This window comes from Rutidosis leptorrhynchoides, chromosome 5 (assembly GCF_046630445.1).
Source record: "Rutidosis leptorrhynchoides isolate AG116_Rl617_1_P2 chromosome 5, CSIRO_AGI_Rlap_v1, whole genome shotgun sequence".
Lineage (NCBI taxonomy): Eukaryota > Viridiplantae > Streptophyta > Magnoliopsida > Asterales > Asteraceae > Rutidosis > Rutidosis leptorrhynchoides.
This window is the reverse complement of record NC_092337.1, coordinates 391,651,035-391,664,927: the sequence shown is the minus strand read 5'-3', so window position 1 is coordinate 391,664,927 and position 13,893 is coordinate 391,651,035. Positions and strand designations below refer to the sequence as shown.

Below are 13,893 nucleotides of genomic sequence, written 5' to 3'. Positions count from 1 at the left end.
CGTATAAATATATATAATATTAATTTAAATCGTTATATATACTTAATAAAATAAAATATAAATATCGTTATCTTTATCATACTGGTTAAGTAATGAGTTGTCAAAAGTGATTCTAGATATTTATAAAAGTTATATACGTTTTAATAATAAAGTTCTTTTTAAACTGAAAACGTTTTTGTACTTTTGAAACTAAATCAAATAAATATGATAATTTTGTTTTCCAAAACTAAATATATTTAAGAATTATTTTGTTTAAAGGTTAAAATAATGGAAATCGTTATATCATAAAACGTTTTAGAAAAGTAGAATCATATATATTCATAATAGGTTTCAAGTTTTTAAATTACAGTCTGTTGATGAAGCATGAGATAAAGTCCAAAGGTTAAATAAACGTATGAAATCATCTTAATGAAAAATGTCGAGTTACTTAACTTGTCGATATCCAACATCTAAGTTATTTACACTCCACGTTCTTACTTATAAATCACTTTATCATTTTCCGAATGTTGTCAAAAAGAATAGATTTCTTAAATCACAGCGGGCCTCATAACATAGACCCGTAATCATATCACAATGTATCTGATAAATCAGTCATTTGATATTATCTTCTAATTCCGTTGATAACTATTAGAATATATTTTGAAACAAATACGTTTATATAAAGTATTATACGCCTAATACTTTGTTAATGTTTTCAAGTTACAATATATACACATATAATCATGTTCGTTCAATTTAATGGTTCGTGAATCGTTGGAACTTGGTCGAGGTTTAAATGAATGTATGGACACAGTTTAAAATTCTTGAGATTCAACTTAACAAACTTTACTTATCGTGTCAGAATAATATAAAGATAAAGTTTAAATTTGGTTGAAAATTTCCGGGTTGTCACAGTATTGATATATATATATATATATATATATATATATATATATATATATATATATATATATATATATATATATATATATATATATATATATATATATATATATATATATGTGTGTGTGTGTGTGTGTGCAGGATCAATGGGGAAGTAACCAATCGGGGGGAAGCGGGGAGAAGCAAATTTTTATTTTTTTTCGTTTTTTTTGAAATTTGTTTTTCCGGCATCAAGATCACACGAAAATATGAACATTTAGAAGAGACACTTCGTGATGAATGTTATTATTTAGGCGGGAAAACGATCGACAAAAATAACATTCAAGATAATATTGTTCGTGAAGAATATGAACGTTTTTTTCCATGTTTTGTGAAGTAAAATTTAGCCCGATTTAGAGTTTAGGGTTTAGGGTTTGGTGTTTTGGGTTTATTCCATAAACCCAAAACACCAAACCCTAAACCCTAAACCCTAAATCCTAAACCCTAAACTCTAAACCGTTCGTGTTAAAAACTCAATCTAAATCCTAAATCTAAACCCTAAACCCTAAATTTCTAAACCCTAATATCTAAACCCTATAAACCCTAATATCTAAACCCCAATAGCTAAAACCTCAAAATACGCTCGAAAAACACTATAATTGTTATTTATTACTTCTTTGAGCGTTTTTCCGCCAAAATAAAAACATTTATCAAAAAGCGTCTCTACTAAATGTTCATATTTTCATCTCATCTATAATGTTCGTGAACAAAGTTTTTCCAAAAAGCGAATTTTTTTTTTTTTTGCTTCCCCCCTCTTCCCCCGATTGGTTACTTCCCTCTGTATCCTACCAATATATATATATATATATATATATATATATATATATATATATATATATATATATATATATATATATATATAATTTAATTCAATTTTATCGATTAAAAAAATTGATTATTCCACCTACTAAATGTGAACACTATACCCCACCCGGTCGACTGTCAATCACGCACTCAAGAACTTCAATACCTGTACTAACTCCCCATTTTACCCTTTCACATATTCTCAACAGGAGATGGTGGCTGACAACATTGACGGCGCCGGCGATAAGGGTTTTGCCCTAAACCCACCTACACTACCGCCGCCATCTCCTATCCCATCTTCTACTCCACCGGCATTGCATTCCGATCGCCGACGGTCACCAAGATTAGTCTCCGGTAATAACTCCGGCAAGGACAGTTCTGTCAATTCAAACAAACTTCCGCCCAAAAAGAGAATTAGGGTTTCATCCCTTTCTAAATCTTATTCATCATCCGATGATCAAGTTTCTTTCTTGATTGGTGATCCAGTTTCCGACGAAGAGGCTCGCCGGAGATGGCCTTGGCGTTATGAATCTGCGGTATTTTTAATTGCATTGTTCAATTTCTTACATAATTACAATAATTTCGTTTAATACTAATTAATTCAACTAGGGGTAATTTGTATGAATGCATTCTTGCATTGTGATTTTTTTCTTTTTTGCCTTTTATGACAAGATTTGTGATTTGTGAATGTTCAATTATGACGTATGAGTTGACTGTTGTAAACTACCTTCTAGTACCTTCTAGAAGAATAATTGGTTCATGAAAATCGATGTTTGAAAAAATGCAAAACTGCCTGAATATTGAAGATTTAGCACTATTTTGTAGCTTTGTTCATTTATAGAAAAGAAACAGACTTTCTTTTTTCATCAATGGCAACTTTAACTATATATTTTATTATTTAGAAATCAATGTAATTAATATGATTATGATTATCTTTCATATGTTTGGAATCATGTAGGGACTAAATAATAAAGAGAGCTACCGAAAATCCAAGTGAGTAGTGATTCTTCTCGTGTGGATATTATCGTTTGCAGTTTTAGTTATAAATATTTTTCTTGTTTATTGTACATTTTATTTACGGTGCAGGGACGATAGTGACAACGATGACAAGTTGGTTTTAAATGTTAAATGTCATTATCGACAAGCTAAGATTGAGAACCGAATCTTTGATCTTGGTGATTGTGCAACTGTCAAGGCAAATTTTCATTTTTTTGCTACGTGTCTAATCAAATCAACTTTCGTATCATCTAGACACGATTAAAATGATATAATCCCACAAGAAATAAAACGGGTGGTTCGTTTTTTTTAGGGTGAAGAAGGCGGCCATAATCATGTTGGCAAGATACTTGAGTTTTTTAAAACAAATAATAATGAAGACTTTTTCCGTGTTCAATGGTTCTTCAGAGCTGAAGATACAGTAAGGATACTTTATATAAGCATTCACATTTCATTTTTTAATTATATTAGTAAATTAGTAAATGTAACCATGTATTTTGGTTTATGCATTTTATTTTATTCAGGTAATAAAGGACGCGGCTGCATCTAACAACAAGAAACGGTTGTTTTACTCAACCTTAATGAATGACAATCCATTAGATTGTATTGTCTCTAAAGTGAAAGTAATCCAAATATCACCCGGTGTATGTTAAGAGTTTTTACTTGGTTTTTTACAATGTATTTAGTATTTAGAGGTAGTATATTCCAACATTATGCTTTCGTGTTTAATTATTTTGCAGGTAAATTTGAAGTCTATTCCAGCATGTGATTATTATTATGACATGAAATACAATGTAGATTACTCCACATTTTGTACAATAAGCGATGGTAAGACTAGTCTTCTTTTGTTATGTCAGTCAAGGTTGCAAAATCCTTACTCGGGGGTACTCGATCGGGACTTTGTAGGGGGTACTCGGCAACTTGGAGGTCTTGGATGTTGACCAAGTTTGACGTTGACTGTTTTTGGCCGATTTTCCTAGTAATCCCGAGTTTTGATCGAATTTTGACTAGTTTCCCTAGTAATTCAGAGTTTTGACCGAGTTTGACCATTAGCATTTGTCGATTATACCTAAAACCCCGTTCTGACTTGTGTGGGTGGATGTTGCAGATGTATCCTCAGATGGTGATGGTTTGTCCTTATCCCAAAATAAGGAGGACATTCATAATAATATTAATAATAATATCGTTGACATTAACTCAAATGGAACAATAAATACTTTAAAATCTACCAAATCGGAGTTGACATTGTTAGATATGTATTCTGGATGTGGTGGAATGTCAACCGGACTGTGTTTTGGCGCAAAGCTATCTGGTGTAGATCTATACACAGTAAGATAAATTGCATTCGATGTGATTTCATCCCAATTCGTTTTAGATATTATCAAATATTAATCGCTTTAATTTCCCTTCTAATTTGTAGAAATGGGCTGTAGATGCTGATCAATATGCATGTGAAAGCTTGAAGTTAAACCATCCAGAGACACAAGTCAGTAACGTTTATTCTATTTAACATATTTTTATGAAAAAATTGCAGACGTTTAATAATCGTTGTTACTATTTTACAGATAAGAAATGAATCTGCTGAGGATTTTCGTGACCTAATAAAGGAGTGGGACTTGCTCTGCAAAAAATACACGGGAAATGAGAAGGAGTCGCAAGTTCATGATTCCGTGATCGAAGAATCACCTAAAAAGGTGGGACGCTCGAAATCCGTCAAAAGTGTGCCTGACGATGAATACGAAGTTGAAAAACTGGTTGATATATGTTATTGTGATCTCGATCGAAGTAGCAAACGTGGACTCAAGTTTAAGGTCCGTTGGGCTGGATATGGCCCAAGTGATGATACCTGGGAGCCCATCAACGAGCTAAGGTGTGATAAATCTCTCTGTTTTATATGAATTTTATATTTATATATAATTATAATTATTTTTTATATGTTAGTAATTTTTTTTTTTAATCCAGTAAATGTGAGGACAAGATCCGTGAGTTTGTCGAGAAGGGAATCAAGAAAAAAATATTGCCGCGTCCGGTACGATCATTACGCAAATGACTTATTGACTAACTAATATTGAAAATCTTATTTGATGTAAATTGTTATTATTATATAAATGTTGCAGGGAGATGTTGATATAATATGTGGTGGTCCACCTTGTCAAGGAATAAGCGGTTTTAATCGGCATAGAAATTGGGAATCTCCATTGGAAGATGAAAAGAATTATCAAATAGTGGTGTTTATGGAGATAATTAAATTTTTGAGGCCCAAGTACATTTTAATGGAAAATGTTGTTGATATATTGAGATTTGCAAACGGTTGTCTTGGAAGATATGCGATAAGCTTTTTAGTTAGTGAATATTATCAAGTTAGGCTCGGGATTATGGCAGCCGGTTGTTATGGCCTTCCTCAATTCCGTTTACGTGTTTTCTTGTGGGGTGCTCATGCTGACGAGGCAAGTACTTCTTTTTAAGGGTGTTCAATATTTGGTTTCAAACTGATCAACCCAAAAATCGAACCAAATACAACAACAACAACAACAGTACCCAATACCACTTGAGTGGTGTATGGGGGAGGTGAGATGTAGACAATCCTTCCCTTATCCGAGAATAAAAACAAGTCATTTCTCCACCCAGAAAAGTAGAGAAAGTCATCCCTCTCTTTATTCGGCGGATAAAGAGATTGTTTCCGAGTGGACCTCCGGCTTTTTTTTATTTATTTATAAAAATAGTAAAAAAAAAAAAAAAAAAAAAAAAAAAAAAAAATTTCATGGGTTTAAAAGTCTCCCTGAAAATCAATTTAGGCTCTAAGCGGCTAAAAAATAAAAATACTAATACTAGTACTAGTGTTAGTAAAAAATAGTTAAAAGCAATAGTAATAATATTAATACCACAAATAATATTAATAATTAATATTAACACACCCATAATACAATAATAGTAATAATAATAATAATAATAATAATAATAATAATAATAATAATAATAAAAATAATAATAATAAAAGTAATAGTAGTAGTCGTAATAGTACCAGTACTAGTAATAATATTAATACCCAAAAATCGAACCAAATGAAATCTGAAAATAACCAAACCAGATTTGAATTCGGTTTGGTTTCGGTTCGGTTTCCAAATTTGAATTCAGTTTCTGATTCGGTTTTCGGTTTTACTTTTTTGAATTTGGTTTAACCGAAAACCGAATTCATCTAATAATATATTAAATTATTAATAGGGTAGTGATCCGTACACAACCTGTTTTTATCCATACACAACCAAACATGCTTTAACTGTTGTACATACAACAATTCAAAGCATATTTGGTTATGTATGGATAAAAACAGGTTGTATATCATCACCCTTATTAATATATAGACGAAAAAATTAATTTCAAATTCAGAAGTGGAATTAAAATCAATTAGTTATGTTTAGCTTAGATAAATGATTTTTTGGGTTTTTCGGTTCAGTTTCGGTTTTACCTCCAAAATTTTCGAAACCAAACAAACCGAACCGATAAACACCCCTACTTTTTTTAAATCTATGTGTGTATTTATTTTCAAAAGCTTTTCTAAACTCTTCATGATGCGATTGTAATTCAGTAACTATATATTATGCAGCATTTGCCACCGTTTCCGCTTCCTACTCATGATTTGGTCTTCAAGTATGGGCCTCCATGTGAGTTTGAGGTACTAATTGTAGTTAATTAACTTTTCTAAAGCTTTGATTTTTAAGCTTATCTAGTAGATGCTAATTTATATTTATATTCATATTATTACAGCGCAATGTTGTTGCTTATGATGAAGATGAATTTCGGAACCTTGAAAAATGTGTTCTTCTTGGAGATGCAATTTCCGATCTTCCACCTGTCTCAAACTCTGAAATTTGTGATGTCATGAAGTATACAAATGCCCCAGAAACTGAGTTTCAAAAATTCATTAGAGCTTCCAAATCAGGTGAATTGACTCGAATCATTCAAGAATTACTTCTTTGTTAAATATAAATTTCAAAAATTAATTAATTATTTATATTTTGTATTTATATTAATTACATGTGAGCTGCAGATATGTTGGGCATTGCTTCCGGAAGTTCGTATGAATTAGACAAATCTTTACTACATGATCACCGGCCTTTTCAGTTAAACGAGGATGATCATTTGCGAGTTTGCCGGGTCCCTAAAAGAAAGGTTGTCATGATGCTTTTTATTTCTTATGTTATTTTCATTTCACATTTATTTTTTATATTTTGTTTGTGCTCTAATATTTTTATTTATTTTTATCAGGGAGCGAACTTTAGAGATCTCCCTGGCGTTATCGTTGACAACGATAATGTTGTAAGCAGGACTCCCGATGCGGAGCTGATGCCATCTGGAAAACATTGGGTAACTGTGCTTTAGACAATAGTTTCTCATTAATTTATTTTATGTATATTTATTATAAATTATTTAATTTTTCCTGTAGGTCCCTGAGTATGCAATAAATTTTAATGACAAGAAGAATACAAAGTAAGAGTCTCTTGTTTTGTAGTACAAATCTTATTTTTTTTTCTCCCCTTTCGTTAATTTTGTTTTGTTTTGTTTTGTTTATGGAATACTAGATCGTTTGGACGATTATGGTGGGATGAGACGGTTTCGACTGTGCTTTGTGAACCGAATTATCGTAGTGAGGTATCCTTACTGCTACCATCAAATGTTGAATTGTAGAAATTTTTTAAAGGGTACTATTTAATTAACGTTGATGCAACTTCAGGCAATGTTACATCCCGAACAAGATAGAACCTTGACCATTCGTGAGCAAGCGAGATTGCAAGGATTTCCTGACTTTTATGCGTTGTGCGGTAGTGTGAAACAAAGGTACAAACGCCTTCAAATATATTTTATTTTTTATGTTAATTTTGTTGTGAATATTTTTAGCTGTTTAGTTCCAAACAAGTTTGCATTTTAATGTTTAAGCAGATAACCACTGAAAAATAAGCCAACTCAAACATCCCCTTATTTTTTTTAATCACTTTTTCTTATACTTAATTTAGTTTCGGACTCTTTAATTTCACCGGTTTATATGAAAGCTAAAACCAATTACAATGGTTACAACTAGTGTGATCAAGGTTAAAAAGGGTGCGAGTCGGTCTGGACATTGAAAGGTCGAGACGGACGTTAGACTTGTAAATATAAATATATTAAATAAAAATTTGACAATTAAATATAAATATTTCAAACATAAATGATTTACAGATAAGATAATGTGGTGTCTTTAAATAATAATATATATGTTTTTCTTTAATGTTTTCTGTAATTTTAGTGTATTTATTAATTTATCTGTAATGGATATCATGTAAGTCAGGTGTTTTTCCCTGCTAGTTTGTAACTGGGCTTGAAATTTTTGTTTGCACTAAAACAAGGCCAGACAAAAAGTTGACTTTTGACCGACTTTGGCATGACTTTTCTAGCGTTGACCGACTAATTAGGCGTTTATGGGCAAAACGGGACGGGCTAGTCACCAAACCCGCCGTTTGATACTTAGTTTTATGGTAAAAATTTAGCTGGATGAAAAACAGATATTTCTGTGTTCAACGACTTAAAAGTTTTACTATACTTATATGCAGATACCGGCAGGTGGGCAATGCGGTAGCTGTCCCAGTTGGACGTGTGTTAGGATATACACTAGGACTGGCAGTGCAAAAGTTGACAAAAAGAGACAAACCTCTCTTAACTCTTCCACCTAAGTTTTCACATTCTACAACAGCCGACTTATTGAAGCAGCCCTCATCTGCAGCTGCAGCTGAACCTCAACTCCCTTGATATTTGTTGTTTAGTTGTTAAGCTACTTGTAATAACATTACCATGTTTATTTCTTTTAGTCTATGTTACTATCAAAACTATGTCATCTATTCATTATTAACTACCATGTACTACAAATTTTCATTATAACCGAGATGGTTATTAGATCAAATCGTATTCTAGACATGTTATCATCGTCTTATATTGTTCGAAATTCTGGTTACAAATTATTTTACCTTTAGTTAAATGTGTTTTAATTATTCATCTAAATATATATACTTTCGATGCATTATATGCGACTCATCATGCACATGCGATAATTGTGCATATATTTGAACATTAAGCGCAATAAAAGGCTTTGGTGCGCTGCGCTTAATGTGCCAATATATGTCCAATTACCGATTACACGTGTTTTCTCTAATTTTTTTTTTACCAATTATCTTATCATACCTGCTAACGTATATCAACAAAAATGTAACAAATGTTTAGGACCAAATTTAAATCTACAAATTCCTTCATAATCAAGAAAACTCTCCATAACCTCCAACTATGGCCGTCTCACTCTTAACCACTTTGCAGTTGTCATCTCATTATCATCCATTGCACTCTTCAAATCAACCATCATTTTTACTTGCTATATCTTCCCTACAAAATCAAACATGATATCAAGTTTCAAACTTTAATGATTTTTTCTATCCAGTTGACTTAGATGAACAATATTTATAGACCAACTTGACTTAAAGTTTCTAACTTTTATGTTTCTAACTTTTATAACATTCACATAACAAACATCTTTTTTACATCAAGAAACCAATGGCAACAAATAAGTCCTTAATCACTACAAGTACTACCACTTTTATTTCCTTTCTAGTTCTTAACCTCGCATTGTCTTTCTGCAACGTAGCCGCCAAAAACCACCATTCCACCACCACCAACCACCACCCACACCCCAATAACACCACCGATGCATCCAACCCACGACTCCAACAAGCTTACATTGCACTCCAAGCATGGAAAAAAATCATATACTCCGACCCGTTTAACACAACCTCAGATTGGGCCGGCCCATCAGTCTGCAAATACACCGGAATATACTGTGCACCGTTTCCAAACGATACTAACATTTTAACCGTCGCTGGTATCGATCTAAACCACGCAGACATTGCTGGATACATCCCCGATGAACTCGGCTTATTGTCTGATCTTGCACTACTCCATTTAAACAGCAACCGCTTTTGCGGTATCCTTCCACTTGCGTTATCAAATCTCACTTTCTTGTTCGAGCTCGATCTCAGTAACAATCGGTTTGTGGGCCCTTTTCCTTCTATAGTCATGTCCCTTCCTAGTCTCAAATTTCTCGACCTTCGTTACAATGAATTCGAAGGCGCATTGCCTTCTGAACTCTTTAACAAAAACCTCGACGCCATTTTCATCAACAACAACCGTTTGATGTCCGTGATCCCTTCTAACGTGGGGTCCACCACTGCTTCCGTAATCGTTTTCGCTAATAACAATTTAAACGGTTGTCTCCCACCAAGTATAGCGAACTTCGCAAACACAATGGAGGAATTATTGCTAATAAACACGAATATATCGGGGTGTTTGCCGTTAGAAGTCGGGTTTTTATACAAGTTAAGGGTATTGGATGTGAGTTTTAATAAGTTAGTAGGTGAAATACCTTATAGTATTGCAGGATTAGCTCATTTAGAACAGTTAAATCTTGGGCATAATATGATGAGTGGTGAAGTGCCTTTAGGTGTTTGTGAATTGCCTAATTTGTCAAATTTTACTTTTTCTTATAATTATTTCATTGAGGAAGAGGGTATTTGTGGCGATTTGAAATCTAGGGGGATCGTTTATGATGATCGAAGAAACTGTCTGCCGAATAAGCCTCTTCAGAGGAGTAAGAAGGAATGTGATGCAGTTCTTGATCATCCTGTTGATTGCTTTGAGCATCCTTGCGGTGACAAAAATTACCATATGTGATGTATTCATAAATTCTGCCATATCCATCTTTTGCTTTTAAGTTTTAATATGCAATCAAATGAAATCATATTATATATTATATATTATTAGTATAGTATTAGTACATATATTAAATACATGTTACTACTCCTTAGTAATATAGTAATATAGTACGGTGTTGTACAAATCAAGATCATATGTATGTAGTTGTGCACTTGTAATATATATATATATATATATATATATATATATATATATATATATATATATATATATATATATATATATATATATATTGAAATATGAAAGTACTGTTGTTGAATAAATCAAGATCATATGTATGTAGTTGTGCACTTGTAATATATATATGAAATACGAAAGTACTGTTGTTGAATAAATCAAGATCATATGTTGTACTAACGGACCCAAGATTGATTGGGACTTATATCCCATGAATGACAATTTATCATAAACTTCGTCTCAATATCTCCAAATAATTCAAAGAGTCGTGTGAAACATTCCCTTCAGCAATCCAATAGGGGGTAAATTTAGAGACGTTGATCACCTCATTGATGCTGTTAAAGTTTAGATCATTTAGTTTCCTCCACATTTTGTAAATATGCGAAGTTGCATTTCTTAATCCTCTTCACATATCAGGACATCTAGTATAAATTAAATCAATACCACGTGGTCCACATACGTTTGTCTAACATGACCTTCTAAAGTAACGAGACGACTTTGACCGCGTCCGTTTGTCTAAATTTACTCATGTAGGAAGACCTTATCGTTTCAAGAGTCCTTATTTTTATGACAATATAGACTTAGATTTTGATAAAAATTAACCTCTCTGTCATCCAACCAACACCTTCAACACCCATCCACCATTCATTCCGGCCACCTTTTTCTCCATCTCCTCCGCCCTATCTTCTGGCGGTCGATGATGTAATCTCCATGTCGAAGCCAAACGGCTTTTCGTTCTCAAAGTCGAGTGATATTCGTGTAACTTCGTACTTGATCTTCAATTTTCCGGAGACATGGTCTCGTGATGATTGCCGGAGAATTTTCGAGAAATATGGGACACTCAAAGACATGTACTTTGCACGTACAAGATTGTCGAGTGGCCAACGATTCGGGTATGTTCGTTTTGAAGGCATTTCGGATATTGATTCTTTTGCAAGAGTGTTAAACACCATACAAGTCAATGGTCGATGGATTCGTGCTTACAAAGCTTTGGAGAGGAATGTTGTTAAGCATTCATCGAGTAAAATTCAAGATTCCAAATTGAATATCGACGGTCTCGAGGACTTCCTTGGGCCCCCTGGAATTAGGTTTCTTCGAAAACATCAAGGTGGAATGGGAAGAGCTTTGCAGAATCACTTGCAGGTTCTAACCATAACCCCAAAGTGGCGCTGATTCCTAACCCTAATTACATTGAGATAAAAGTCGGAGGTAAACGGATAATTTTTGACCTACCTGATTCATTAAGTAATCATAACCTTGTTTTTAGCTTCAACAATGACCGGTTATCTTGGACTTTGGCTGAAGTGAACAAGCTTAAGGTCGACATTGCTGATGAAGGTCCAATCGGAACCAGCGATTAATAAATCTGTGGGTAGTAACGAACTCTCAGGTGAGGGAAAGAAATTGGCAAGTGAGAAATTGGAATTATTATATACGGATGAGTTTAATCGATCCCTTGTTAAGGAAAACAATGAAATTTCATTGGATGAGCAAAGCATTTATGTACCTGGAGAGGGTTGCGACGAGGTGGAAGTAGGTGAGATCAGGCCGTGTGAAACCAATGATGATAGATCCTCCGATCCTCCGATTTAGGTTTCCTTACCGTAAGTTGATGTCATTTAGTTGTTGGATGAAACCCAAAAGTCGAGTGACCAGGTTACGGCTTCCAATATTGACTATGATATTTTCGAGGAAAACAACAGAACGCGTGATTCATGTCCCTTGCAAGTTCCAATGCAATTTCAAATTCATGTTGGGCCGGATCAAACAATTGGGCCAGAGTGTTCAATCACTACTGAAAAGGATAGTCTTTCTTCAATTGGGCCGGGCCTGGATGAATGTGACGAGATTGATCCTAGCCATCCGAAAATGATTGTGACGTGGCTGATCAAGCATAGAGTAATCGGGTCGGGTTCGGTCCATGCTTGACATCAATGAAGGGGGATTTAAGGGTCAATTGGGTTTAACTCTCCGGTTCGGAGTACCGTGAATAACCCCCTGCGAGATGAGGATCTCAGCGGGGGTGGCTAAACATAGACCCACCACTGACGGGTAGTTCGGTTATTGATGGCTCGCGCTAGGTTGTACGGTTCGTGTTCATAGAACGTTACCTGTATATCAAGAGTATCTTGTGAAATGCTATAAGTTCGGTAGCGCGGGTATAGTTGCGCTATGCTCTATTGTTGACAGCGTGTGTGTGTGTGTGTGTGTGAAGTGAATTCCAGATCCCTCAATGTTATGGATGAAGTCCTTTATTTATAGGGCAATCCTTCTTGTCTTTTATCGCCACATAATAAGGTTAAAAAGGATCGTGGCCTGCCAATAGTACATCTCTTGGTAAGCTAACCCGACAAAAGCAAAAAGTGTTCTTGTCGGACTTGACCTCTTGTCTGCCAGATGTCTTCTGCCAGCTACAGCATTGCCTGACATAAACACGTCACCAAAACGCATGGACGGGATCAGCGCTATGGTTGTCACTTTAGCGCTACCTGACTAAGTGCGTGCTCTCATGACTCTTGTGGCAATGCTATCTGATGCGCTACACGAGCTGATCGGGTATGCATATAATTAACTCCCCTAGTTTAATGGTATGCGCAGGTACTGCGCATGGCGTTGAACTCAACTTATGACCACCGTCTGCATATTCTTCTCCAAATGCCTTCACTTTCCTCTATTTTTATTTGAATAATGTTTTGTCCTGTTGCATTAAATGCAAGGTAATTGAGGCGATGTTTGTCGGTTGCTACAGTGATCATCGATTACTTCCGCCGCCTTTGGTTACCTCGTACCTCTTCCTATCCAGCTTTTGACACGTGGCTCCATCTCTGCCGTTCATATTTTAACCGCCCTTTTCAACTTTTTCTTGAGACCTCTTCGTGTTTTTACTTCCCTATAAATACCTCATAACTACCTCTCTCATTTTTTACTCTCTTTGTGTTCTTCAATCTTGTGCAAATCTTCTCGGCTTACTACTTCGACCTCGTCTTTAAGTTTTTTCAGGTTAGCGCACATTTAGTTTCTTTACTTACGGTCTTTTGATTTTTTTGTTAACAGATGGCATCCTCTTCTTCTACTGGTGAGCCTCCGAATTGCGGAGCAATTAGGTCCATTATGACGGCATGTAAAATCGCGCTTTTGGTGGACAGGTACCCACCTTTGGCCGATTTGAATCCCGTAGTGCCCCTACCGAATCTGCGCGCAGATACT

The 13,893-nt window shown here is 34.6% G+C and overlaps 2 protein-coding genes across 2 annotated transcripts; both read left to right on the top strand.

The window, feature by feature from the left end:
* Nucleotides 1–1,924: 1,924 nt before the first annotated feature.
* Nucleotides 1,925–8,672, top strand: LOC139846932 (DNA (cytosine-5)-methyltransferase CMT2-like). The gene is made up of 19 exons (XM_071836511.1): nt 1,925–2,261; nt 2,684–2,718; nt 2,812–2,920; nt 3,035–3,142; nt 3,246–3,365; nt 3,462–3,549; nt 3,830–4,050; nt 4,142–4,207; nt 4,287–4,591; nt 4,684–4,750; nt 4,839–5,168; nt 6,326–6,394; nt 6,487–6,661; nt 6,770–6,891; nt 6,988–7,086; nt 7,166–7,209; nt 7,302–7,371; nt 7,454–7,557; nt 8,307–8,672. The coding sequence occupies exons 1-19, from the start codon at nt 1,938–1,940 to the stop codon at nt 8,500–8,502; spliced, it is 2,652 nt and encodes an 883-aa protein (XP_071692612.1). The 5' UTR covers nt 1,925–1,937; the 3' UTR covers nt 8,503–8,672.
* Nucleotides 8,673–9,294: 622 nt separating this feature from the next.
* LOC139849837 (leucine-rich repeat extensin-like protein 4) lies at nt 9,295–10,467 on the top strand. The gene has a single exon (XM_071839456.1). The coding sequence runs from the start codon at nt 9,295–9,297 to the stop codon at nt 10,465–10,467; it is 1,173 nt and encodes a 390-aa protein (XP_071695557.1).
* Nucleotides 10,468–13,893: the final 3,426 nt, after the last annotated feature.